We start from the raw sequence: 26840 nt of genomic DNA, 5'->3' as shown, positions 1-26840 counted from the left end.
TATACAGCTCGCACACGATGCTTGGCAGAACATTTGAATCGTGATGGGTATTTGTTACATAATAATTTTGGGTTGTTTTTACAAATTGTGCCTTGTGTTGACTATTATATATATATATATATATATATATATATATATATATATATATATATATATATATATATATATATATATATATATATATATATATATATAATGCAAAATGTGTTTGCATCTATAAGCAGTCATTTATGCCTCAGATCATGCTTGGGTAGTTATTTAATACATGCGCTTGTTTGTGTACCCTGCAGTTAATGTCATCTCCCTCACTGCCCACCCACAGGTTCTTCATACGCTCAGTTGCACTTTGGGATACGAAGATGAGATGAGTCACTTCTCTACACTAAAGCTGGCATGAGAATTCAGTTGCCTTTCTTCGTGATGAGCTGCTGTGTTTCGTTCTTACCGCGTGTGTATCTGTGGGACCAAAACCATCTCGCGTGACATCTTGTTGGGCTTTTTAACTCTGCCCGGCTTCGACAAAAGAACAATCGGCTTCTGTGTAAATTAGTCTGCGTATTTGTTGTGCATAAATACAATCAAGCTCTTAAGTGTATATTTGTGGAATGGTAATTTAAAACAATTTAATTTATACTGTCCGTACTGTTTTTTTGTGTGGGTGAGAGAGGAGATGGGGTGTGCCTGCTTTTGTGAGAAGACTCCTGCAGGTTTTAATGCTTTATGCTTGTTACTATTATAGCGGCGTGATGGACAGGACACAGAAGAAATTTGTAGACATATTTTTGTAAAGGCATAGTAGGAGCTTTGAATTTTAAGGGTATTTTGTCAAAAATGAAAATAAAGATTATTATAACATTTGAAAATGTAGTTTTATATATACATTTTTTTTGGATCATCGCCTTTTTTGTTGTTTTGTCGTTTTTAATGTAATTATTTTATAATAATGAAATAATATTAATGAAAAATCATGTCATAGCTGAAAGATTAATGCTAATTTTCAGGACAGTGTTACATTTTTGCAACAATCATCTCCTAAAGTCCTTCCTACCTACCCCTTGGTTATACCTTGCAGTTACGTGCTTTATCTCATTGGACTTCACACTGCCATTCTCCATAAGACCGGTCTTTTATTTGGCACAGTTGAATTGGGCCGTTCACTGGCATACGGACACTTAAAGCATATTGTTATGCATTGCTGTGCTGTTTTCCCTGCCACTAAGAAAGGCCTGACCTGAAGCCCAGTGAATACTACTGCACTGGAACGTGAGTCGCATGAAAAACCCCTTCAGCAGTTCCCTTAATTATAGAGAATTGCTTCTTCTGGTTAATGCATTTAACGCTTGAATTGGTAATCAATCATGTTTAATGTCTAGCATTCAGGAGTCTGAAGTCGCATTAAAATGACACTGTGGTTATTTAATGATGAGAAGCATTAAAAATATTATCTTTTTGCAATGAAGCAAAAGGATAACATTTTCATGCAAATTATAATAAAAGCAGCACTCCACACCGCCTATTTATACGCTGTAATTTCTGCTTTTTCATTCATTTTTCCCCACAGATATCTGCTCCGTTTGATCAGTGTATCGGCATAAATATGTCTAATAACCACAGTGAGATAAAGGCCACATTTCTGTTGTTGAGAATCTCAGACGTGACACGAGCTCAGTCCTTTTCTTGCCGCCGTTTGTATCTGATGATTGGCTGGTTGGGAGTGTGGATCATCGTTGTGTAGTTCACCGTGGGAAAGTAGCCGTTGGCCAGCTCGAAGTCGTACAAACGCAACAACGTTGACCAAACGGTCTTGATCTGAACATAGGCGAAATTCTCCCCGATGCAACGATGGCGACCTGATAACGTTAACAAAGAAGAACGACGTTAGCCTGGCGCAGATGGCCGTAACACCACGCCTGACTTTCCGATGTCATAGTCAAAGCTTACCAGCCCCGAATGGTATGTAGGCAAACTTCTCTCCAGCTGCTGGGTTCTCATGCAGGTAACGGTCAGGATTGAACTCCATCCTGCCAGTCCAGGTGTCCTTCAGGCGATGGTTCACTGTAGGTGACACACACACCTGGTGCCCAGCGGGGATGGTGTAGCCGGCAGCTGTCTGTAAAAGCACATGCCCTGAAGCTTAAACACAACAGCGGTGCTACCTCGTATCAGCTGGAGCGTGGGGTATCAATTCATGTTCTAGCTGCTTTTCCTAGGCAGGGTCACCTGCAGCCTATTCTAGGTACCACAGAACACAGTGGTAAACCCTGAACAGGAGAAAAAGAATTGAGTACTCAAAACATGCCTGTGCAGCACAGGGAGAACGTGCAAATTCCCCGTGGAGCACAGGGGGAACGTGCAAATTCCCCGTGGAGCACAGGGGGAACGTGCAAATTCCCCGTGGAGCACAGGGGGAACGTGCAAATTCCCCGTGGAGCACAGGGGGAACGTGCAAATTCCCCGTGGAGCACAGGGGGAACGTGCAAATTCCCCGTGGAGCACAGGGGGAACGTGCAAATTCCCCGTGGAGCACAGGGGGAACGTGCAAATTCCCCGTGGAGCACAGGGGGAACGTGCAAATTCCCCGTGGAGCACAGGGGGAACGTGCAAATTCCCCGTGGAGCACAGGGGGAACGTGCAAATTCCCCGTGCAGCACAGGGGGAACGTGCAAATTCCCCGTGCAGCACAGGGGGAACGTGCAAATTCCCCGTGGAGCACAGGGGGAACGTGCAAACTTGATCCATAAACAGAGGGCACAGGCTGCACTCAAACCCATAACTTGGAGGTGTGAGGAAACAAGTTTTGCATTGGGCCACTGTGATGCCCTTAATCACTTCAGATGCAGTACATTTATTTTTGAAGTGTGGCCCAGTGGCTCCTTGTTTTGCAAGGAGCAGGTGTATTAAACTCATACCTGGTAAGACCTTGCCATCCTCATCATGGTCATTATAGGGGGTCTGAGGCGCAGGGTTTCTTTCAAGCAGCGGTCCAGGAGAGTCAAGTCCTTCAGCTGCTCAACGGCAAGACAACAGCCCGTTTAAATCCAGCTGACTTACCCAGAATCCCCAGAAATGAGATCTTAAACTCTGGGTCTATGCAAGGCCCCTCCTGGGACTCGAACTAGCAACATTCTGTGAATGAAGCACCATCAAAAAGGGGGCAAATCCAGTCTCTACAAAGTCCAGAAAGAAGCTGACCTGGTCGTACTGGAGAGGGGGCAGGTCGTCGCCGCACACGGCCCTCTGCTCCGCATAGCAGCGCTCCTGCAGAGCTCTGTCCTGCGCCAGAAAGAAGCCCAGCCAGGCGCTGGTGGTGGAGGATGTGTGCTGGCCTGCCAGGAGCAGCCCGATCAGCATGCCCGCAATCTCGCTGTCGTTCAGGGGCTGCCCATCCCTGAGGAGAGCGACGGGCGGTTATGCTGCAGCTAAGGGGCTGCTGTCTAGCGGAGTCGGTCAAGTGCTTCTGATCACTGGTCATCGGTCCAAATCCCAATATCAGCCGACTGATTTCCACATCAGATGCTTCAGCAAGACCCTTAACCCCAAATGGTCTGACCATGCTATCTCAATAAATGTATGCTGCTTTGGAAAAAGCAGAATGCAATTTCAAAAAAGAAATGCTTGTTCATGCACAGTGTGACGGCAGGGCCAGTACTACATGTGCTGTTTCAGTCGCTACAGTGTAAAATTGTAATACAATTCAAGCATTTTTTGTTTACCTAATAATTAGAATTAGGATGTTTGTTACTTAGGGAAAAAGGACTAGTAAGACTACAGGAAATAGCATTTACATAACTTACATTCACATTTACAGATATTGAAGATATTGACAAATCATGTAAATTATACAAAAAAATTGTAAGTATTTTTGTAAGTTTTGTAAGAGCCTTTGGATTACCCATAATTTGGGAAAGCATGTAAGTACTCAGTGCCACAGTCTTACTTGTAGGTAGCATCCATGAGAGTCTGCAGGATGTCATCCTCTTTCTCTAGGGACTCTCTCCGCTTCTGAATGACCCTGAAGAAGATGTTCTTGATCTCGACATGTGCTTTGTCCCTTTGCCTTTTCATTAGAATCAACAGGAAACAAAGGATTAATTAATGAAGGCCTGTTTTGCAAGGAGCAGGTGTATTAATTATGTAATAAGCAGGGCGAGGCTTTATTCTTGTTGACATAAGAGAGGCAACACAATTTCACATAAAGTATCGTCTTATTGTTTATCGTGTATTTGTTGCCTTCTCTCGAGTGGTTGGTCTGAGTCTCGCGTGTCACCTGAAACTGGGCAAGGGCAGCCAGCCGGGGAGGAGCCAAGCAGCGTGGGTAAAGCCCCCATCCAGGTCTGCGTACAACTGGGCCACCTTCTCATCCAGCATGGCACGGATCTCCTTACCGTGGAGACAATTGCTGGCCGTCAGGATGATCAGCTCCGAAAGGGCCTCAAACAGATCTAGCAGAGGTGAGGGTAAAGATTAGACCTGGTAGCTGACATCCAGTTAAGAAACACCCCCCTATCACTTTAAAATATGTCATTCATGAAATAGTGATGGCACAGTAGCTCAATATGCAATCATTTTTTTTTAAGTTGGGTCACGGTGATGTGCACCATACCTCGGAAAAGATGGGTACACTGCAGTGAAGCCCAGCCTATCGCAGGGCACTCGTATACTAATGGCAATCTGTAGCCGTTCTCTCATCTAAACCTTGAGTGTTTGCCCATAATACTACCATTCTGCCCTCTGCTACTTTTTTCTTTTTATATTCCCTCCACCCCCGCCCCCCATCTATACGAATCACAGCACACAGAACTAATATTACGATATATGTTTAGAAGCAACAGCCGATGAAGACAGCGTGTGTCTGTGAGTACCTGTTTGTATACCTGCGTGTAAATGTCTAGTAGTGTGTGTGGGGAACCACAGCCCCACCCCCCAGGACATGAAGCAGATATGGAGGAGACCCAGGCCCCAGACCTCCAGAGGCCCCCCAGGGCACAGGCGTCCCAGGAGGAACACCGCAGGGACAATTGCAACCCCCCACACAGAGAAGGGCAGAGGAGAGCCCCAGAGGGGGGTCATCCGGCAGCCGCAGTGCAGGAGCCCAGGGGGGCCTGCAGGCTCCGCCGGCAGCCAGCCACACCAGGGCAGACCAGTCCCTGGGCCCAGAGCTCCACGGGCTCCCCCACCCCCCAGCAGAGCCAGTTTTTCTTAATAACCTGCCCGGCTGAAAAGGGAAGTCTCTTCAGAAAGCTTACTTCTCTCTCCGCTGTCTCCCCAGCGCATAAAGTATTCCCTGGTCTCTTCTTCGATTATTTTCACGTGTTTTTTAAATTGTGCGATATTTAAGCCCGTCTTCAGCATTTTCTTCTGCTCCAGGAAGACCTGAAAGCAGCAAAGTCGCACCTTTAAAGAAGGTTGGGAATGTGCATGTCATGGCAACAGCTCCAAGACAAGAGAGCAGTGATCAACACATTTTCTGGAAGATAAAACAACAGAATATGATCGTGACTTTCTGTAGCAAGGCTGTTCCGAACCATTAAAATGAGTGTTTCCCCCTTTATTCACATGCACATATTTTTCTTACAGGATTTGGGACATCGTACGCCACCCCTTTCCCAAACACTGGCGTTGTGAGCCGAGAATACACATCTTCAGCATTAAGGTCCTCGTTCTTGCTGTTGAACATGAGGGTGGCTGCATCGCTGCCCACGAGGTAGGTGAATGTCTTTCCCACCATGGTGAAACTGAACACAGGGCCATACTTACAAAAAAAAAAAAGTATTTCAGGAAAGGAAAGAATTGCCATTTCTGCATTGTACGTTTAACACGTGTTTATTCGGTATTAGTCACAATGGTTGATAGTAAATTAATAACGATAAGGTTTTGTTATGCGTATAGATATATACAAACTCTTACCTTCTCATAAGCATTTTCTAGAAACTCTATGGGACTTTTTCCAAAAGCTAGAGCGTGACCCAGGAAGGGAATACTTGATGGAATGACTGGGGGGCATTTCTAAAACATAAAATATGCTAAATTAAAATAAAAACACATGCTGACATATTAACAAGCAAACATTTAGATTGTGCTTCTCCAGTTCTGAATATTATGCAATAAAAACACTGGTTGTTTTGCAGTATTGTTAACTAAATACATAGTACGACGCCATAAATATTTTACATGAACATGCATATTGGATTACAACTTACCACGTCCTTGTCGCACGACTTAAAGTGTTTGAATATCAGTTTGGAGAAATAACCCACACTGAGAACGAACGCTGACGTTACAAGAACCATTGACGTGAGGTTGTTGTCCATCTTTCCGACTGTATTTTCTATTAAAGAGCTACCAGCTTCAAATATATGAATTGCCATCTTCACGTCCCTCGTTGGCTTCCTACCAGGAAAGCTCTCACCTTATAACAGAATATAACGATTTTGGCAGTGTAATAAAATATTTTTTATTCAGCTTGGCTGCTATCCTAACTTCCAAAAAGAAAAACACTTTCCAGCTATGTTATGAGTTACGGAAATTAAACCTGCAAAGCGAATCCGTCCTGTATCCTTGTCAAGCATCCATTCAAGGGAAGGTAGAAGAATCGGTGGGCAATTTCTGTTTACCTGAACGAAGAGCATTCATTTGCCCCGCCTTCTGTGCATTTTATTGGCTAATCATCATTGTCTATCAAATAGTTCCACGTTCCGTGTTAGGAATACGGCCACCTGATTGGCTATCGTACCCTGAACTGATCTCTGACTATATGATGTCATGGGTTCGCCACTCGAACTGCCTACAACGAAGCGCATTGCATTGGCCGTACGCATTAATACATCGGATGTCTCGGTGGTTTTGCTTGAAGTGTGACAGTTACTGAGATATTAAAAAGATATGTAGCAGAAAGGTACTGAATTGCAACATATTCCATATCGCACAGACCTGCAGCCAGAAATTAATTTCAAGGGGGGTTAAAACCCGTAATTTTATCACGTGGCTCCGTACCTGATATGTGAATTAAACTTTTCCAAGCTTTGCGATCTATAATTACACTTTTTTATAATTGTTATATTTTGATTAAATTTAGACATACGTTTTCCATAAAGCAGTGTTTTTCTTAAACGGATGATGTGAGAAGTGGAAAAATGTTATGTGGTTGTTATAGCCTTTCATGTTACGTTAATGGTTCAATCTGTGAATGAACTTTCATCTATACATCTTTCCTTTTTATACATTATGAGCGATCAAAAGAACCTAGAAGTGCGAGAAGGAACCGGAATGCACCTCTTTACTTTATTCCAGTATACTGTTTCATTTTCAAGTTACCCGCATGCAAATACGTTAATTGGAGCGGGCGGTAGGCGGCGCTACCGCCGCGCTTTTTCTGTGCGTTTTCTGATTCCATTGTGTTATTTGTACATGGTCGTCCGAGCTAAAGGCGAAATCACACGCGGCTTAAGTAAAATTCTCATTCCTAAAAGGGAATGTTAGCAGCACGTGCGGCACAGTTTATAATTAAATAAAAAAAACCGAATAAAACGTTTAAGCTGTAGCGTATATTTCATATATCAATTTCTCTGTAATGACAATTAGGGGGACAACTTTGTTTATACTTAACAAGATTCCCCAATTCTGGTCCTGGAGTTCCAAAAAGCAAGTTCCCTGCTCAAACATGTTAATCAGCTAATTACCAGGTTTAGTGTGTTTGAACAGGGAAACTTGCACACTGCTGGATTCTGGCCCTTCAGGACTAGAATTGGGGACCCCTGGCAAAAATTATGTAATGCAGACATCCATGTTCTGTAAGCACTTGTCCTATTCAGGGTCAGACTATGTGTAAGGCAAGGATTGACTGAGGATGGGGTGCCCATCCATCAAAGGACACACCATTGACTTCAGAATTAAAACTGACCTTTACAGGGTTTGACAGGTTGGGAGAGAAAAGTTTATTCCTCTGATGGCTCTGTACAGTACTTCTACGATTACTTTGACTCCTTTGAAAACATGGAAAGGACCTGATATTCAAACTAGGACATCACAGCTGCCTTGACGTCTCCACTTACACCACTGCCCAGATGAAGATCAATACTTGAAACCAGAAATAATCTGGGGAATCCACATCAGGATTATAGGCTGGATGGATCAGCTGCTGGATCTGATGTTCTCAGGTAGCAACCTGGTTGACATGATAGGTGAACTGGTGCAATGTCATGGAGCAGCATACCTGCTGTAAGTTTCCTCCGACTCTTACAATCATTCTGTTGTCACATGGTTCCCTGGCCAGTTATCCAGCATGGCATGAACAGTTTCTCTGAATACCCCAGACCACAGATTCTTGCAGGTGTTTTTGGGACGGCTCGTGCTTCCACGACATTGACTCCAAAATGGAGTCATCTCTGATAGAAGTCTCACCACAAGTCACCATACTCCAAGTTCCGGACGGCAAAGGAGGGGGGGGTCCTTCATTCATCTTTACCCTCACCTCTGCTAGGTCTGTTAGATGCCCTTTCAGAGGTGATCATCCTGACAGCTGATCATGTACAACATGGTCTAGAGATGTCCATGCATGCAGATGATACATCTGCTGCCCAGAGGAGTAGTGAGCGAGTCCCTTAAAGGCACATATGGGACTACTGCCACAGCCAGTCGCATCGTAACCACAGGACAAGCAGTACAGTCAGTCCTTTATTAAGGCACACACCAGTTACAGGAACATATGGCACCCACTAGTAACCACTGCTCTTCTCATCACCACTTGCCAGCTGGTGCTTGGAATCTGCCCACTGCAGTCACCAGCTTCAGCTCCCCACTGGACACCAGAGCCTTGGTGCGGAAGGAGTGCTTGTGTACAGCAGCGACATCCCTACCTGAAATGCAGGGTGGGAGGAGTCAGAGACGCACAGCTATTCTGAAGAGAAGCCAGCCTGGAGCTCACCTTTCCTGAAGCACCTCTGCTCACAGCTATCAGTGGCTGAGGGGGCACACACAGCTGTGCTACAGTGGAAGAACACCTGCAGAGACCACAGCATGGCTTGCATTAGCCCAGATTTACACACAAGCCAACAGCCTTCGCTTGCTGCTCCAGTACCTGTCCCTGCAGATGCTTGGAGGTGGAGTCCACAAACGTAAACATCTGCACAATGAACCGCTTGTAGTGGGCTGGGAAGGGAAGCCCAGATGAGCTATCCACAGGAACCAAGGTGGTCAGGTACTTGTCACCTGGGTTGGGGCACCTGCGTGCACAGCCATTGTTAGGTAGGGATACCACCAAGACCAATAACCAAGTTGCCCCCAGCTTCCCAGTTACCCAGCTTCCAGGAGGCTCCACTGAGGCAGGCTCAGAGGGTCGGGGGTAGGTGTTGCCCAGCAGCTGTCCAGAAGCAGGACAAGGTTGGGGTCCGTCCTATTCAGGAGGCGAACCTCCACATACACAGGCTGCCGCAGCCACTTGGTAACAGGGTAGTCGCCGTCCTGGTAGTAGGAGGTATATGCAGCAGCTCCTGCAGATACCAGCAAGAGAACGTCACAACCACATGCCTACTGGCACGGTAGCAAGTCACCATCCAGCTATACCATACCTTCATCACACCCTTTAGTGTAACACTGCCCATTTGCCAGCCTCAGCTCCACCCGGAGAGGCCCTGGAACCACCATTGGAAGTGGCATATCTGCTGCTACTGGTTGGTACTCAGCCACCAGGGAGACAACCTCAGAGCCCCAGTACCTACACTGGAAGAGCAGCCTGCCAGGCAACACCAGGCCATCAGATACAGACCAGCCAAGTAGGGCTACAGAGCCAAAGACCACTCACCCATAGAGGGAGTCCCTCGTGATGGAACCCAGAGGTCCTACACCAACTTCATACATGGAGGACATCCTGTTCTCATACACTATATAGTCCCCAGCCACCTAGGATGAGAGCCACAGGTAAGCCAAATCCCCCCCCACACTAGACCCTGCTTGTGATGTGGTGACAACCCACCTTCACCACAGTGCCACAGGCAGTCACTGGGAAGGTGAATATGGCAAAGGAAGCAGTAGTGGCAACAGGGCTGCAAGGGGCAGCGTTCCCTCCCAGCATGGAAATACTGGTCACGTCCAGCTGGGGCACAGTGGAATCCTTGGCCACCACAACCACAAACTGGCCATCTCTGGTGCACTGCACAGTCACTGGGGGAGAAGCATGGTTATTCAATATCCATATATTCAGCCAGGAGGATCACACGTTGGAAAGCATCACAGCCTCACCTGCATTCCCATAGTAACACTGCTGGCCATCAAAACAGCAGTTTATGGCTGCACAAGCATCATTGCCAATGGCAGGAGCTCCACAGGGAACTTTCTCATACACCTGGCATTTATCATAAGCAGCAGCAGCACCCTTAACAGCCGGCTGCTGTGCAAAAGACACGGTAAAAACAACCAGCAAGACGCTAGCCTGAGCCCAAAGCCACCAAACTACCGCCATGATGAGAATGAACAATGTAATGAGCAGTAAGCGGAATCACTTCTTTAAATACCACCTTTCCGCCATTCCCGTTGAAGTTCAGTAATCGGTTGTTTAATAGGTAAACCGCACGAGGTTGCCCGGATCCAACTCGACCGATTAACATCGATATTTTATACATTACACCCTGTCTACTTAACACGCGATGTAAATGGCTTAAGAAAACGGGTTTTGATGCAGATCACAGGTATTTCTCTATTTGTGATTATAGCGTTGTTAAGTATTTCCTCCGTTCTCGCCGAAGTTCAGTAATCGGTTGTTGGACGGCAATTTTAATATGTTAACGGATATATCGAGTTTCTCTGCATATTGTGTATTCCACCTTCATCAAGAGAATATGTGACGAATATACTACCATATGAGCGTAGTTGGGTCCGATCACTACAGTCCGAGTATTTTAGCCCCGATGTCAATCTTCCTTCAAAAACAAAGAAGTCAAGCCCCAGGTAAACTTACCCCTGATCGTTTCAATAGCTAGAAACTCCGCTGACTGCTACTATTACTACTCAAAAATCGTGAGTGAATATTGAGATCTTAATTCTAAGTGAAAATAAAATCGTAGTTAATTTTTTACCTAGAATCGTGCATGTGCTCTGCACATATTGGTATTGGAGTAAAAAGTCGGTATTTGCCCCTGAAATATAAGCAAGGGAAAGTGAATTAAAAAAAAAAAAAAAAAAACTTAAAACACCCAAGTAAAGTACAAGTTCGAAGAAAAACCTACTTGCCAAAGTATTAATACTTAGTTACTTTACATCTCTGATCAAAACAGCAAACTCGGGCGCTAACTGTAAATGAACATGAAAGCGTTATCTAGAGATGGCATGCTTCTTTCTGCCACCAGGGGTCAATAGAGAAGCGATAAGGCCTGTTTATGAACAGCAGAATAAGAGGACAGCGTGGGACCGCGGGAATTCCTTCGTTTTTGTACCCTTTGTAGGCTGCATCCTTCAAATGTCCATGCGGTGAATCTTGGGTTATGTTGGGCTGCAAATGATCCAACTGGGAAAAAGAACAACGCATTAATAGACCACATTTGACGGAGCCTTTGAAACGACACAGCCTCGCTGCGTCGCTGTGATGCATCCGATCTTCAAATGCAGCCTTAGATGGCTCCAGTCACTGAACTGGGACGCAGCCACCCTGTAACAGGTGCAGGTAGTTCTGGCAGGCTAATAACAGTCCTACGTTAATGCACACTAATTTCATCTAACATTCATTGAACTCTGCACTAATAAATAAGCAGCCATTCTTATCGGCATTGTTTTCCTTGGTCTTCAAAAAACAAGCACCTGACCATTGACGGTTTCTATGGTAACTTAAGGCACCATGACTGATGAGAAGCCTGACTAGATGGTCTGTCCTTATAGGGTATATATTTTTAAGAACTCCTGGGAACATTATTAAGTGCAAATTAAAATCATTTTCTTCTGCAAAATGAACCGTGATGACTGCGTGAAAGTAGGTGAGCGCCAGTCCATTACCCTGAACTTAATGCGAGCATCAACAGGGAGCCAGTGAATAAAGACGAGGTAAGATTGAATATCAGACACGCTGCTTAGTGATGCAGAAGGTCTGAGAGCTGCTCTGTATGCTTACGACTTGACCAAGACGTTGGACTCAAACAGAAGACATTGCGATCACCGGCTGACATTGGGCTTATACCCAGGGTTAAGGTTAGGGATGACGTTAGTATTAGGGGTAGCGTTTGCTGTGATAGTTGGAGCTACGGTTGTTGGGTGGGTTAGGATACGCATTAGGCTTCAGGGTAAAGCTGGCATAAGAGTTCAGGCTAAGTCTAGGGGTCGTATGAAATCTAGTTCACATGCTAACCCACTCACTGTGAGGACTTAGTATGAGGAAAGGTAATGCTGAAAATATACAGCAAAAATAACAATTAAAATGAGAACTGGGTTTATTTGCATCCTTGATTGCCGCTTCCCTAAGAAACCTTTGCCAGAACCAACGTTTTTTGCATCTGGATTTTCCCTTTGGGTCTGATAGCCTGCTGTTGACGCCGTTAGTTAACTATGAATTGAGCTTCTCGATTAAACCTCTCACATCTCATTTACTTAAAAGTTTGAGGCATTATATTTGACTTGGCCACACCCTGCAAAATTGGTATGATAGTAAGAAGAGTTAATTTCAATTCAAAACAATTCAAAGCAATCATACAGTACGTTAACTGAATCTAGGAAATCATAAACATTTACATAACACATTCACTTCCAAGGTGGTAGATGTATAATTATATTGACCTACTGAAATAATGGTAATGATGGTATTGGACATTCAGCCATTTTTCGTAGTGGAGGACGAGGATTTTTAGTCGGCTTATTCACCACTAATAAGTACTGCAAAGTACTGGCCCGTGTTTATCATTCATTACTGAATCTGTCCGGTAGATACATCTTTCGTTCTCCATAGCATGAAATGCAGAAAGTGTTGCATCGCTCTCCACTCTCTTCTACTTTCTCCACTGCTGGGTTTAACCACTCTAAATATATATAGGCTACAGTATTGTTGATAAGATTTTGCTAGTCAACCACAGCCGATTATAGAAGCATTCAGATGATTCACTGATTTGAATCCGAGTCATTTTCCAGCGATCACACAAAATATTTTTTTAATTACAGAATTAAATTACAGGATTTAATTAAAGGATGACTGTAATATATGTATTTAATGTTAATTAAGGAGAATCAAGAAAGGGGAGAGAAATATTCACGTGAATTCATATATTCAGTAGCCTGATTGTAACAATATAATTTTGATTCTGTTTCCTTGTGTTGTTTTAAGAAGTCAAATCTTAGATATTCGGTTGAAATAAAGATCGCTTGGGATCGAAGTCGCTCAGAAGCGGTTATTTCAACCGGTTTACGTATTAAACCGACTGCTGAACTTAGGCGAGAACGGAGGAAATACTTTACAACGCTATAATCACAAATAGCGCCGACACTTTGTCGCTCTAAAAACCTACTATCTGCATTAAAACCGGTTTTCTTAAGCCATTTACATCGCGTGTTAAGTAGATAGGGTGTAATCTATAAAATATCAGTGGAAATCGGTCGAGTCGGATCCGAGTCGGTTCCAGGCAACCTCGTGCGGTTTACCCATTGAACCAATTACTGAACTTAAAGGGGAATGGCGGCAAGATGGTATTTAAAGAAGTGATTCAGCTTACTGCTCATTACATTGTTCATTCTCATCATGGAGGTAGTTTGGTGGCTTTGGGCTCAGGCTAGCGTCTTGCTGGTTGTTTTTACTGTGTCTTTTGCACAGCAGCCGGCTGTTAAGGGTGCTGCTGCTGCTGCTTATGATAAATGCCAGGTGTATGAGAAAGTTCCCTGTGGAGCTCCTGCCATCGGCAAGGATGCTTGTGCAGCCATAAACTGCTGTTTTGATGGCCAGCAGTGTTACTATGGGAATGCAGGTGAGGCTGTGATGCTTTCCAACGTGTGATCCTCCTGGCTGAATATGTGGATATTGAATAACCATGCTTCTCCCCCAGTGACTGTGCAGTGCACCAGAGATGGTCAGTTTGTGGTTGTGGTGGCCAAGGATTCCACTGTGCCCCAGCTGGATGTGACCAGTATTTCCATGCTGGGAGGGAACGCTACCCCTTGCAGCCCTGTTGCCACTACTGCTTCCTTTGCCATATTCACCTTCCCAGTGACTGCCTGTGGCACTGTGGTGAAGGTGGGTTGTCACCACATCACAAGCAGGGTCCAGTGTGGGGGGGGGGGGGATTTGGCTTACCTGTGGCTCTCATCCTAGGTGGCTGGGGACTATATAGTGTATGAGAACAGGATGTCCTCCATGTATGAAGTTGGTGTAGGACCTCTGGGTTCCATCACGAGGGACTCCCTCTATGGGTGAGTGGTCTTTGGCTCTGTAGCCCTACTTGGCTCGTCTGTATCTGATGGCCTGGTGTTGCCTGGCAGGCTGCTCTTCCAGTGTAGGTACTGGGGCTCTGAGGTTGTCTCCCTGGTGGCTGAGTACCAACCAGTAGCAGCAGATATGCCATTTCCAATGGTGGTTCCAGGGCCTCTCCAGGTGGAGCTGAGGCTGGCAAATGGGCAGTGTTACACTAAAGGGTGTGATGAAGGTATGGTATAGCTGGATGGTGACTGGCTACCGTGCCAGTAGGCATGTGGTTGTGATTCTCTTGCTGGTATCTGCAGGAGCTGCTGCATATACCTCATACTACCAGGACAGCGACTACCCTGTTACCAAGTGGCTGCGGCAGCCTGTGTATGTGGAGGTTCGCCTCCTGAATAGGACGGACCCCAACCTTGTCCTGCTTCTGGACAGCTGCTGGGCAACACCTACCCCCGACCCTCTGAGCCTGCCTCAGTGGAGCCTCCTGGAAGCTGGGTAACTGGGAAGCTGGGGGAACTTGGTTATTGGTCTTGGTGGTATCCCTACCTAACAATGGCTGTGCACGCAGGTGCCCCAACCCAGGTGACAAGTACCTGACCACCTTGGTTCCTGTGGATAGCTCATCTGGGCTTCCCTTCCCAGCCCACTACAAGCGGTTCATTGTGCAGATGTTTACGTTTGTGGACTCCACCTCCAAGCAGTACCTGCAGGGACAGGTACTGGAGCAGCAAGCGAAGGCTGTTGGCCTGTGTGTAAATCTGGGCTAATGCAAGCCATGCTGTGGTCTCTGCAGGTGTTCTTCCACTGTAGCACAGCTGTGTGTGCCCCCTCAGCCACTGATAGCTGTGAGCAGAGGTGCTTCAGGAAAGGTGAGCTCCAGGCTGGCTTCTCTTCAGAATAGCTGTGCGTGTCTGACTCCTCCCACCCTGCATTTCAGGTAGGGATGTCGCTGCTGTACACAAGCACTCCTTCCGCACCAAGGCTCTGGTGTCCAGTGGGGAGCTGAAGCTGGTGACTGCAGTGGGCAGATTCCAAGCACCAGCTGGCAAGTGGTGATGAGAAGAGCAGTGGTTACTAGTGGGTGCCATATGTTCCTGTAACTGGTGTGTGCCTTAATAAAGGACTGACTGTACTGCTTGTCCTGTGGTTACTATGCGACTGGCTGTGGCATTATGGCCATATTCCCTTAAGGGAATTGCTCACTAATGTATGAAGCAGGTGTCTTGTCCTTTAGCTGGTCTACAACTGTGTATGCAGACTCCTAGTACCACATGCACCTCCATTGTGAGGAGCTCCTGAACTGGAATATAATGGTGTCTCAACTGGCCACCCATGATCACTGCCATGGCATTTTGCATTTGTGAAATCCCTTCCCCTATTCAATACTGTAGACTTGATGGCCTATCCTGTAAATGCAAGTGCCTCTCAGTGACTGAGTGCCATCTAACCAGTGGCTATTCGGTCAGGAACTTCATCCAGGTGTATTTAGACATAGGGATGTGAAGCTAATTACACACCTTGGTAGGTGATAGCACACACCAGATATCGCATGTACTGAAAGTACACCTTATGAAAAGTTTGGGGACCTAAGCATAGAGAAACGAGGTTTAATCAAGCAGCTCAAATCCAGTCAATAACTAGCAGGCTGTCAGAGCCAAAGGGAAAATCCAGATGCAAAAAAATGTTGGCTTTGGCAAAGATTTGTTAGGGAAGCGGCAATCCAGCGACGTAAATAGTTCCAGAAAGGAGCAAAGGCAATCGGGAAATCAAAAGCTCAGACTGAACACGCCAATAGCAATATGCAGAAAAGGATTGAAAATGACAAAAGTACTCGGTATTCAATACTTAGTACCTGGCTACCTAAGTACAGATCTTAAATGCAGCAGCAAATCATGGGAAATGCAGATTTTTAAAATGAATTTAAGGTACATGCCTTCAATAAAAGATAGGGAATGTATCTAATGCATGCCATCATCTGGTAATTATAGTGCTCACATTCATGTCTGGGAGTATGTTTTGAGACTGGAAAGGATTTGTGAACTACCAATCCAATGAAAAGTACTTGGATTTCGCTTAAGCAGAGTTCTTGCTGTGTGTTGACTGCTCAGTCAAATAACCCATTTTGACTTTAAAAGTAATGCAATGTCTCACCCTCATAAATTTCCCAGGCCTAATACATGCATTTATTTTAACAGCTTTCATGTATTGTCTCATTTTGTTTCCCATTATATAAATATGAACATGATATTTCTTCATGTGGTTTCCTTTGTGAACAATACATTTTGTTTTATCTCATTTTAATTATTTTTGCTGTATATTTTCAGCATTACCTTTCCTCATACTAAGTCCTCACAGTGAGTGGGTTAGCATGTGAACTAGATTTCATACGACCCCTAGACTTAGCCTGAACTCTTATGCCAGCTTTACCCTGAAGCCTAATGCGTATCCTAACCCACCCAACAACCGTAGCTCTAACTATCACAGCAAACGCTACCCCTAATACTAACGTCATCCCTAACCTTAACCCTGGGTATAAGCCCAATGTCAGCCGGTGATCGCAATGTCTTCTGTTTGAGTCCAACGTCTTGGTCAAGTCGTAAGCATACAGAGCAGCTCTCAGACCTTCGGCATCACTAAGCAGCGTGTCTGATATTCAATCTTATCTCGTCTTTATTCACTGGCTCCCTGTTGATGCTCGCATTAAGTTCAGGGTAATGGACTGGCGCTCACCTACTTTCACGCACTTTTTGTCCATCTCTCTATGGTCAGAGAACCACATGATGCAGTCGATCTTATACCTGCATCAAAATAACCATTTGGTAATATCACCATAATACTCGTATAGCTGAATTATTCAGAGCACTGAAATGAACAGAAAAAATACAAAACCATGTGTCTTTTTGTGCTAGTTTTGTGCTAATTTGCTTATCCCTAGATAATGTGAAAGATTACAGCAGTCTACATGAATACCCAACTGGCCAATCAAGTACATTTACTACATTTTATTTTACTATAAAAACAGAAATACAGATAATGTGAAAGAAGATCACAGTAGCCTATATGAATACCCAACTTGCCAATCAAGTACATTTTGCCGCCCCCATATAGAAACAGAAATACAATCCATATGTGATGTTTCCATCAAGGACTATTTTGACCATATAGCCTAATGATTAAGTAAAGGATAAACCATGATAAGCTGTGAGGTTATATGAACCTCAAAGCTGTTTATTCCTCTTAAATCAGAGCTAACAAATAAAAAGTAGTAATAAAATGAAGTCATCATGGTTCATTTTGCAGAAGAAAATGATTTTAATTTGCATTTAATAATGCTCCCAGGTGTTCTTAAAAATATATACCCTATAAGGACAGACCATCTAGTCAGGCTTCTCATCAGTCATGGTGCCTTAAGTTACCATAGAAACCGTCAATGGTCAGGTGCTTGTTTTTTGAAAACCAAGGAAAACAATGCCGATAAGAATGGCTGCTTATTTATTAGTGCAGAGTTCACTGAATGTTAGATGAAATTAGTGTGCATTAACGTAGGACTGTTATTAGCCTGCCAGAACTACCTGCACCTGTTACAGGGTGGCTGCGTCCCAGTTCAGTGACTGGAGCCATGTAAGGCTGCATTTGAAGATCGGATGCATCACAGCGACGCAGTGTCGTTTCAAAGCCTCCGTCAAATGTGGTCTATTAATGCGTTGTTCTTTTTCCCAGTTGGATCATTGGCAGCCCAACATAACACAAGATTCACCGCATGGACATTTGAAGGATGCAGCCTACAAAGGGTACAAAAACGAAGGAATTCCCGCGGTCCCACGCTGTCCTCTTATTCTGCTGTTCATAAACAGGCCTTATCGCTTCTCTATTGACCCCTGGTGGCAGAAAGAAGCATGCCATCTCTAGATAACGCTTTCATGTTCATTTACAGTTAGCGCCCGAGTTTGCTGTTTTGATCAGAGATGTAAAGTAACTAAGTATTAATACTTTGGCAAGCAGGTTTTTCTTCGAACTTGTACTTTACTTGGGTGTTTTAAGTTTTTTTTTTTAAATTCACTTTCCCTTGCTTATATTTCAGGGGCAAATACCGACTTTTTACTCCAATACCAATATGTGCAGAGCACATGCACGATTCTAGGTAAAAAATAACTACGATTTTATTTTCACTTAGAATCAAGATCTCAATATTCACTCACGATTTTTGAGTAGTAATAGTAGCAGTCAGCGGAGTTTCTAGCTATTGAAACGATCAGGGGTAAGTTTACCTGGGGCTTGACTTCTTTGTTTTTGAAGGAAGATTGACATCGGGGCTAAAATACTCGGACTGTAGTGATCGGATCCAACTACGCTCATATGGTAGTATATTCGTCACATATTCTCTTGATGAAGGTGGAATACACAATATGCAGAGAATCTCGATATATCCGTTAACATATTAAAATTGCCGTCCAACAACCGATTACTGAACTTCGGCGAGAACGGAGGAAATACTTAACAACGCTATACTCAGAAATAGAGAAATACCTGTGATCTGCATCAAAACCCGTTTTTTTAAGCCATTTACATCGCGTGTTAAGTAGACAGGGTGTAATGTATAAAATATCGATGTTAATCGGTCGAGTTGGATCCGGGCAACCTCGTGCGGTTTACCTATTAAACAACCGATTACTGAACTTCAACGGGAATGGCGGAAAGGTGGTATTTAAAGAAGTGATTCCGCTTACTGCTCATTACATTGTTCATTCTCATCATGGCGGTAGTTTGGTGGCTTTGGGCTCAGGCTAGCGTCTTGCTGGTTGTTTTTACCGTGTCTTTTGCACAGCAGCCGGCTGTTAAGGGTGCTGCTGCTGCTTATGATAAATGCCAGGTGTATGAGAAAGTTCCCTGTGGAGCTCCTGCCATCGGCAAGGATGCTTGTGCAGCCATAAACTGCTGTTTTGATGGCCAGCAGTGTTACTATGGGAATGCAGGTGAGGCTGTGATGCTTTCCAACGTGTGATCCTCCTGGCTGAATGTGTGGATATTGAATAACCATGCTTCTCCCCCAGTGACTGTGCAGTGCACCAGAGATGGTCAGTTTGTGGTTGTGGTGGCCAAGGATTCCACTGTGCCCCAGCTGGACGTGACCAGTATTTCCATGCTGGGAGGGAATGCTGCCCCTTGCAGCCCTGTTGCCACTACTGCTTCCTTTGCCATATTCACCTTCCCAGTGACTGCCTGTGGCACTGTGGTGAAGGTGGGTTGTCACCACATCACAAGCAGGGTCTAGTGTGGGGGGGGATTTGGCTTACCTGTGGCTCTCATCCTAGGTGGCTGGGGACTACATAGTGTATGAGAACAGGATGTCCTCCATGTATGAAGTTGGTGTAGGACCTCTGGGTTCCATCACGAGGGACTCCCTCTACGAGTGAGTGGGGTCTTTGGCTCTGTAGCCCTACTTGGCTGGTCTGTATCTGATGGCCTGGTGTTGCCTGGCAGGCTGCTCCCCCAGTGTAGGTACTGGGGCTCTGAGGTTGTCTCCCTGGTGGCTGAGTACCAACCAGTAGCAGCAGATATGCCATTTCCAATGGTGGTTCCAGGGCCTCTCCGGGTGGAGCTGAGGCTGGCAAATGGGCAGTGTTACACTAAAGGGTGTGATGAAGGTATGGTATAGCTGGATGGTGACTTGCTACCGTGCCAGTAGGCATGTGGTTGTGACATTCTCTTGCTGGTATCTGCAGGAGCTGCTGCATATACCTCCTACTACCAGGACGGCGACTACCCTGTTACCAAGTGGCTGCGGCAGCCTGTGTATGTGGAGGTTCGCCTCCTGAATAGGACGGACTCCAACCTTGTCCTGCTTCTGGACAGCTGCTGGGCAACACCTACCCCCGACCCTCTGAGCCTGCCTCAGTGGAGCCTCCTGGAAGCTGGGTAACTGGGAAGCTGGGGGCAACTTGGTTATTGGTCTTGGTGGTATCCCTACCTAACAATGGCTGTGCACGCAGGTGCCCCAACCCAGGTGACAAGTACCTGACCACCTTGGTTCCTGTGGATAGCTCATCTGGGCTTCCCTTCCCAGCTCACTACAAGCGGTTCATTGTGCAGATGTTTACATTTGTGGACTCCACCTCCAAGCATCTGCAGGGACAGGTACTGGAGCAGCAAGCGAAGGCTGTTGGCCTGTTTGTAAATCTGGGCTAATGCAAGCCATGCTGTGGTCTCTGCAGGTGTTCTTCCACTGTAGCACAGCTGTGTGTGCCCCCTCAGCCACTGATAGCTGTGAGCAGAGGTGCTTCAGGAAAGGTGAGCTCCAGGCTGGCTTCTCTTCAGAATAGCTGTGTGTCTGACTCCTCCCACCCTGCATTTCAGGTAGGGATGTCGCTGCTGTACGCAAGCACTCCTTCCGCACCAAGGCTCTGGTGTCCAGTGGGGAGCTGAAGCTGGTGACTGCAGTGGGCAGATTCCAAGCACCAGCTGGCAAGTGGTGATGAGAAGAGCAGTGGTTACTAGTGGGTGCCATATGTTCCTGTAACTGGTGTGTGCCTTAATAAAGGACTGACTGTACTGCTTGTCCTGTGGTTACTATGCGACTGGCTGTGGCAGTAGTCCCATATGTGCCTTTAAGGGACTCGCTCACTAATGTATGAAGCAGGTGTCTTGGCCTTTAGCTGGTCTACAAATGTACTAGGAGTCTGCATACACCACATGAGCTCCTCACAATGGAGGCGCCTGAACTGGGATATAATGGTGTCTCAACTGGCCACCCATGATCGCTGCCATGATGGCATTTTGCATCTGTAAAATACCTTCCTGTATTCAATACTGAGTAGACTTGATGGCCTATCCTGTAAATGCAAGTGCCTCAGTGACTGAGTGCCATCTAACCAGTGGCTATTCGGTCAGGAATTTCATCCAGGTGTATTTATACATAGGGATGTGAAGCTAATTACACACCTTGGTAGGTGATAGCACACACCAGATATCGCATGTACTGAAAGTACACCTTATGAAAAGTTTGGGGACCTAAGCATAGAGAAATGAAGTTTAATCAAGCAGCTCAAATCCAGTCAATAACTAGCAGGCTGTCAGAACCAAAGGGAAAATCCAGATGCAAAAAATGTTGGCTTTGGCAAAGATTTGTTAGGGAAGCGGCAATCGGCGACGTAAACAGTTCCAGAAAGAAGCAAAGGCAATCGATAAACCGGGACATCGAAAGCTCAGGCTGAACACGCCAATAGCGATACGCAGAAAAGGATTGAAAATGACAAAAGTACTCGGTATTCAATACTTAGTACCTGGCTACCCAAGTACAGATCTTAAATGCAGCAGCAAATCATAGGTGTCACGATCGCCCGGGAACGCTGGGGAGTGGGTGATTGCTCGGGCGGGCAGAAAGCAGGCAGACAGCCCAAAAACGGGGAATTACGGGTTAGGGAACGAGGAAACATCTGACGCCAACGAACATCAATGACAGACGCTCGACTCGGGCAAGACATGGACTTAAAAGGACAGGACTGGTTGAAAATAATCAGACACAGCTGGGCACGATCAGGGAAGCACACGTGGATAATCAGGGGGGCGTGGCACACACGAGGATCGTACGAGCTGGGCGTGCCAGAACCCCCCCCCCCCCCCCGCGCCGCAGGGGAGGCGACGGACGAGACGAGGGAAACGGGACCTGGAACAGAACAACAAGACTATGAATGGGGCACAGGGAACAAGACTGACAGAACTGGCACAAGGACAGGAAGTAGGACAGGCGGACAGACAGATAAGGAACGGGGACATGGAGGGAACAGGTGGAACAAAAGGGCCAGGAGTGAATGGAGGAAACACTGGGGGACGAGGAGCAGAGACGGGAGGAATGAAGGGACGAGGACAGGAGGAACAAAGCGAGGGGGAGCAGAGACAGGAGGGACCAAGACGGGAGGCCAGGGAGAGAAGGAGGGGGAATAAAGGGGAGCCCGAGGGAGCCCCAGCGGGCGACAGGAGGCACCCGGAGGGGCCGCAGGCGGCCGGGAGGCCGGAGCTGGAGGGGACCTCGGAGGGGCAGAGGAGGCAGGGCGAGGGGACCGACGGAGGGGGCCGAGGAGGGAGCAGGAGGGAGACCCAGGGAAGGGGCCGAAGAAGCTGGAGGGGACCTAGGCGAGGGCAAGGAGAGGGGGGGAGCCGCAGTAGGCGGCGACGTCCTCCGACGCGCCAGAGGTGGGGGACCAGCAGGCGACCGAGGAGCCGCCGTTGGGAAGCCCGCAGGCGACCGACCGGGCACCGGAGTGGGGAGTGAGGCAGGGCGACGAGGCCGTGGAGGGGGACCCGCAGGCGACAGCCGACCTGGAGGGCCAGGACCTGCAGGCGCCGACCGAGCCCCAGCGCAGGCGAGGGAGGGCGAGCCAGGGGGCAGGGTGGGAGGGACCCCAGCCCTATGTCGGTGTCCTCTCCCCTTGCGGGACAATGGGGGTCCTTGGCTGGGGTCCAGCTCGCCGGGGTGAAGACCGAGGAGTCATCAAGAAGGTCCCCGAGGGGTCCCATTCAAGCTCCTCCACCTCCAAGGAGGGAGGAGCGACGGTGGTGTCCTCCGGGACCTCCTCGGGGACTGGGGCAGAAGGGACTGGAGTGGGGTTAGGAACGGGAGTCACTGGGAGCACAGTCACTGGAGGCGGAGGGAGCGCCTCGGGCGTGGGTGTGGGAGCTGCAGGCACAAAATGTACTTGATTGGCAAGTTGGGTATTCATGTAGACTGCTGTAATCTTTCACATTATCTAGGGATAAGCAAATTAGCACAAAACTAGCACAAAAAGACACATGGTTTTATATTTTTTCTGTTTATTTCAGTGCTCTGAATAATTCAGCTATACGAGTATTATGGTGATATTACCAAATGGTTATTTTGATGCAGGTATAAGATCGACTGCATCATGTGGTTCTCTGACCATAGAGAGATGGACAAAAAGTGCGTGAAAGTAGGTGAGCGCCAGTCCATTACCCTGAACTTAATGCGAGCATCAACAGGGAGCCAGTGAATAAAGACAAGGTAAGATTGAATATCAGACACGCTGCTTAGTGATGCCCAAGGTCTGAGAGCTGCTCTGTATGCTTACGACTTGACCAAGACGTTGGACTCAAACAGAAGACATTGCGATCACCGGCTGACATTGGGCTTATACCCAGGGTTAAGGTTAGGGATGACGTTAGTATTAGGGGTAGCGTTTGCTGTGATAGTTGGAGCTACGGTTGTTGGGTGGGTTAGGATACGCATTAGGCTTCAGGGTAAAGCTGGCATAAGAGTTCAGGCTAAGTCTAGGGGTCGTATGAAATCTAGTTCACATGCTAACCCACTCACTGTGAGGACTTAGTATGAGGAAAGGTAATGCTGAAAATATACAGCAAAAATAACAATTAAAATGAGAACTGGGTTTATTTGCATCCTTGATTGCCGCTTCCCTAAGAAACCTTTGCCAGAACCAACGTTTTTTGCATCTGGATTTTCCCTTTGGGTCTGATAGCCTGCTGTTGACGCCGTTAGTTAACTATGAATTGAGCTTCTCGATTAAACCTCTCACATCTCATTTACTTAAAAGTTTGAGGCATTATATTTGACTTGGCCACACCCTGCAAAATTGGAATGAGATTAAGAAGAGTTAATTTCAATTCAAAACAATTCAAAGCAATCATACAGTATGTTAACTGAATCTAGGAAATCATAAACATTTACAGAACACATTCACTTCCAAGGTGGTAGATGTATAATTATATTGACCTACTGAAATAATGGTAATGATGGTATTGGACATTCAGCCATTTTTCGTAGTGGAGGACGAGGATTTTTAGTCGGCTTATTCACCGCTAATAAGTACTGCAAAGTACTGGCCCGTGTTTATCATTCATTACTGAATCTGTCCGGTAGGTACATCTTTCGTTCTCCATAGCATGAAATGCAGAAAGTGTTGCATCGCTCTCCACTCTCCACTACTTTCTCCACTGCTGGGTTTAACCACTCTAAATATATATAGGCTACAGTATTGTTGATAAGATTTTGCTAGTCAACCACAGCCGATTATAGAAGCATTCAGATGATTCACTGATTTGAATCCGAGTCATTTTCCAGCGATCACACAATTTTTTTTTTTAATTACAGAATTAAATTACAGGATTTAATTAAAGGATGACTGTAATATATGTATTTAATGCTAATTAAGGAGAATCAAGAAAGGGGAGAGAAATATTCACGTGAATTCATATATTCAGTAGCCTGATTGTAACAATATAATTTTGATTCTGTTTCCTTGTGTTGTTTTAAGAAGTCATATCTTAGATATTCGGTTGAAATAAATATCGCTTGGGATCGAAGCCGCTTCTGAGCGACTTCGTGCGGTTTACGTATTAAACCGACTGCTGAACTTCGGCGAGAACGGAGGAAATACTTAACAACGCTATAATCACAAATAGAGAAATACCTGTGATCTGCATCAAAACCCGTTTTCTTAAGCCATTTACATCGCGTGTTAAGTAGACAGGGTGTAATGTATAAAATATCGATGTTAATCGGTCGAGTTGGATCCGGGCAACCTCGTGCGGTTTACCCATTTAACCAATTACTGAACTTAAAGGGGAATGGCGGAAAGGTGGTATTTAAAGAAGTGATTCAGCTTACTGCTCATTACATTGTTCATTCTCATCATGGAGGTAGTTTGGTGGCTTTGGGCTCAGGCTAGCGTCTTGCTGGTTGTTTTTACCGTGTCTTTTGCTCAGCAGCCGGCTGTTAAGGGTGCTGCTGCTGCTTATGATAAATGCCAGGTGTATGAGAAAGTTCCCTGTGGAGCTCCTGCCATTGGCAATGATGCTTGTGCAGCCATAAACTGCTGTTTTGATGGCCAGCAGTGTTACTATGGGAATGCAGGTGAGGCTGTGATGCTTTCCAACGTGTGATCCTCCTGGCTGAATATATGGATATTGAATAACCATGCTTCTCCCCCAGTGACTGTGCAGTGCACCAGAGATGGCCAGTTTGTGGTTGTGGTGGCCAAGGATTCCACTGTGCCCCAGCTGGATGTGACCAGTATTTCCATGCTGGGAGGGAACGCTGCCCCTTGCAGCCCTGTTGCCACTACTGCTTCCTTTGCCATATTCACCTTCCCAGTGACTGCCTGTGGCACTGTGGTGAAGGTGGGTTGTCACCACATCACAAGCAGGGTCTAGTGTGGGGGGGGGGATTTGGCTTACCTGTGGCTCTCATCCTAGGTGGCTGGGGACTATATAGTGTATGAGAACAGGATGTCCTCCATGTATGAAGTTGGTGTAGGACCTCTGGGTTCCATCACAAGGGACTCCCTCTACGAGTGAGTGGGGTCTTTGGCTCTGTAGCCTGACTTGGCTGGTCTGTATCTGATGGCCTGGTGTTGCCTGGCAGGCTGCTCTTCCAGTGTAGGTACTGGGGCTCTGAGGTTGTCTCCCTGGTGGCTGAGTACCAACCAGTAGCAGCAGATATGCCACTTCCAATGGTGGTTCCAGGGCCTCTCCGGGTGGAGCTGAGGCTGGCAAATGGGCAGTGTTACACTAAAGGGTGTGATGAAGGTATGGTATAGCTGGATGGTGACTTGCTACCGTGCCAGTAGGCATGTGGTTGTGACATTCTCTTGCTGGTATCTGCAGGAGCTGCTGCATATACCTCCTACTACCAGGACAGCGACTACCCTGTTACCAAGTGGCTGCGGCAGCCTGTGTATGTGGAGGTTCGCCTCCTGAATAGGACGGACTCCAACCTTGTCCTGCTTCTGGACAGCTGCTGGGCAACACCTACCCCCGACCCTCTGAGCCTGCCTCAGTGGAGCCTCCTGGAAGCTGGGTAACTGGGAGGCTGGGGGCAACTTGGTTATTGGTCTTGGTGGTATCCCTACCTAACAATGGCTGTGCACGCAGGTGCCCCAACCCAGGTGACAAGTACCTGACCACCTTGGTTCCTGTGGATAGCTCATCTGGGCTTCCCTTCCCAGCCCACTACAAGCGGTTCATTGTGCAGATGTTTACGTTTGTGGACTCCACCTCCAAGCAGTACCTGCAGGGACAGGTACTGGAGCAGCAAGCGAAGGCTGTTGGCCTGTGTGTAAATATGGGCTAATGCAAGCCATGCTGTGGTCTCTGCAGGTGTTCTTCCACTGTAGCACAGCTGTGTGTGCCCCCTCAGCCACTGATAGCTGTGAGCAGAGGTGCTTCAGGAAAGGTGAGCTCCAGGCTGGCTTCTCTTCAGAATAGCTGTGTGTCTGACTCCTCCCACCCTGCATTTCAGGTAGGGATGTCGCTGCTGTACGCAAGCACTCCTTCCGCACCAAGGCTCTGGTGTCCAGTGGGGAGCTGAAGCTGGTGACTGCAGTGGGCAGATTCCAAGCACCAGCTGGCAAGTGGTGATGAGAAGAGCAGTGGTTACTAGTGGGTGCCATATGTTCCTGTAACTGGTGTGTGCCTTAATAAAGGACTGACTGTA

The 26840-nt window shown here is 46.5% G+C and overlaps 4 protein-coding genes across 13 annotated transcripts in view; 2 read left to right on the top strand and 2 right to left on the bottom strand.

The window, feature by feature from the left end:
• akap9 (A kinase (PRKA) anchor protein 9) overlaps nt 1–863 on the top strand; it is a 52269-nt gene extending 51406 nt beyond the window's left edge. For all 4 annotated transcript variants that reach the window (XM_048992533.1, XM_048992532.1, XM_048992535.1 and 1 more), the window contains one exon: nt 323–863. In XM_048992533.1, coding sequence (XP_048848490.1) covers nt 323–363 — 41 coding nt within the window. In that variant the 3' untranslated portion in view covers nt 364–863. The remainder of the gene's footprint in view (nt 1–322) is intronic.
• Nucleotides 864–1345: 482 nt separating this feature from the next.
• LOC125718621 (lanosterol 14-alpha demethylase) lies at nt 1346–6628 on the bottom strand. 2 transcript variants are annotated; one of them, XM_048992536.1, is made up of 11 exons: nt 6533–6628; nt 6201–6409; nt 5908–6006; nt 5576–5752; nt 5247–5373; nt 4268–4442; nt 3938–4057; nt 3193–3388; nt 2910–3005; nt 1942–2110; nt 1346–1850 (listed from the first exon to the last, which is right to left on the bottom strand). In XM_048992536.1, the coding sequence occupies exons 1-11, from the start codon at nt 6567–6569 to the stop codon at nt 1666–1668; spliced, it is 1590 nt and encodes a 529-aa protein (XP_048848493.1). In that variant the 5' UTR covers nt 6570–6628; the 3' UTR covers nt 1346–1665. The 2 variants fall into 2 exon arrangements, with proteins under 2 accessions (XP_048848493.1, XP_048848494.1); XM_048992537.1 differs by having other exon boundaries at nt 6201–6626.
• Nucleotides 6629–8660: 2032 nt separating this feature from the next.
• LOC125719341 (zona pellucida sperm-binding protein 4-like) lies at nt 8661–10493 on the bottom strand. The gene is made up of 8 exons (XM_048994019.1): nt 10237–10493; nt 9971–10158; nt 9800–9897; nt 9567–9730; nt 9296–9488; nt 9077–9221; nt 8924–8999; nt 8661–8855 (listed from the first exon to the last, which is right to left on the bottom strand). Exons 1-8 carry the CDS (start codon nt 10454–10456, stop codon nt 8737–8739), a joined length of 1203 nt encoding a protein of 400 aa, XP_048849976.1. The 5' UTR covers nt 10457–10493; the 3' UTR covers nt 8661–8736.
• A 3177-nt stretch (nt 10494–13670) lies between these two features.
• Nucleotides 13671–26840, top strand: LOC125719339 (zona pellucida sperm-binding protein 4-like). 6 transcript variants are annotated; one of them, XM_048994017.1, is made up of 9 exons: nt 19096–19247; nt 25157–25259; nt 25338–25525; nt 25601–25698; nt 25770–25933; nt 26012–26204; nt 26279–26426; nt 26504–26579; nt 26646–26840. In XM_048994017.1, the coding sequence occupies exons 1-9, from the start codon at nt 19131–19133 to the stop codon at nt 26762–26764; spliced, it is 1206 nt and encodes a 401-aa protein (XP_048849974.1). In that variant the 5' UTR covers nt 19096–19130; the 3' UTR covers nt 26765–26840. The 6 variants fall into 6 exon arrangements, with proteins under 6 accessions (XP_048849973.1, XP_048849971.1, XP_048849970.1 ...); XM_048994016.1 differs by lacking the exons at nt 19096–19247; nt 25157–25259; nt 25338–25525; ... (4 more) ...; nt 26504–26579; nt 26646–26840 and adding exons at nt 13671–13928; nt 19429–19616; nt 19690–19787; ... (3 more) ...; nt 20590–20665; nt 20732–20926; XM_048994014.1 differs by lacking the exons at nt 19096–19247; nt 25157–25259 and adding an exon at nt 13672–13928.

Source organism: Brienomyrus brachyistius, chromosome 23, assembly GCF_023856365.1.
Source record: "Brienomyrus brachyistius isolate T26 chromosome 23, BBRACH_0.4, whole genome shotgun sequence".
Taxonomy (NCBI): domain Eukaryota; kingdom Metazoa; phylum Chordata; class Actinopteri; order Osteoglossiformes; family Mormyridae; genus Brienomyrus; species Brienomyrus brachyistius.
This window is presented reverse-complemented; position numbering and strand designations above follow the sequence as displayed.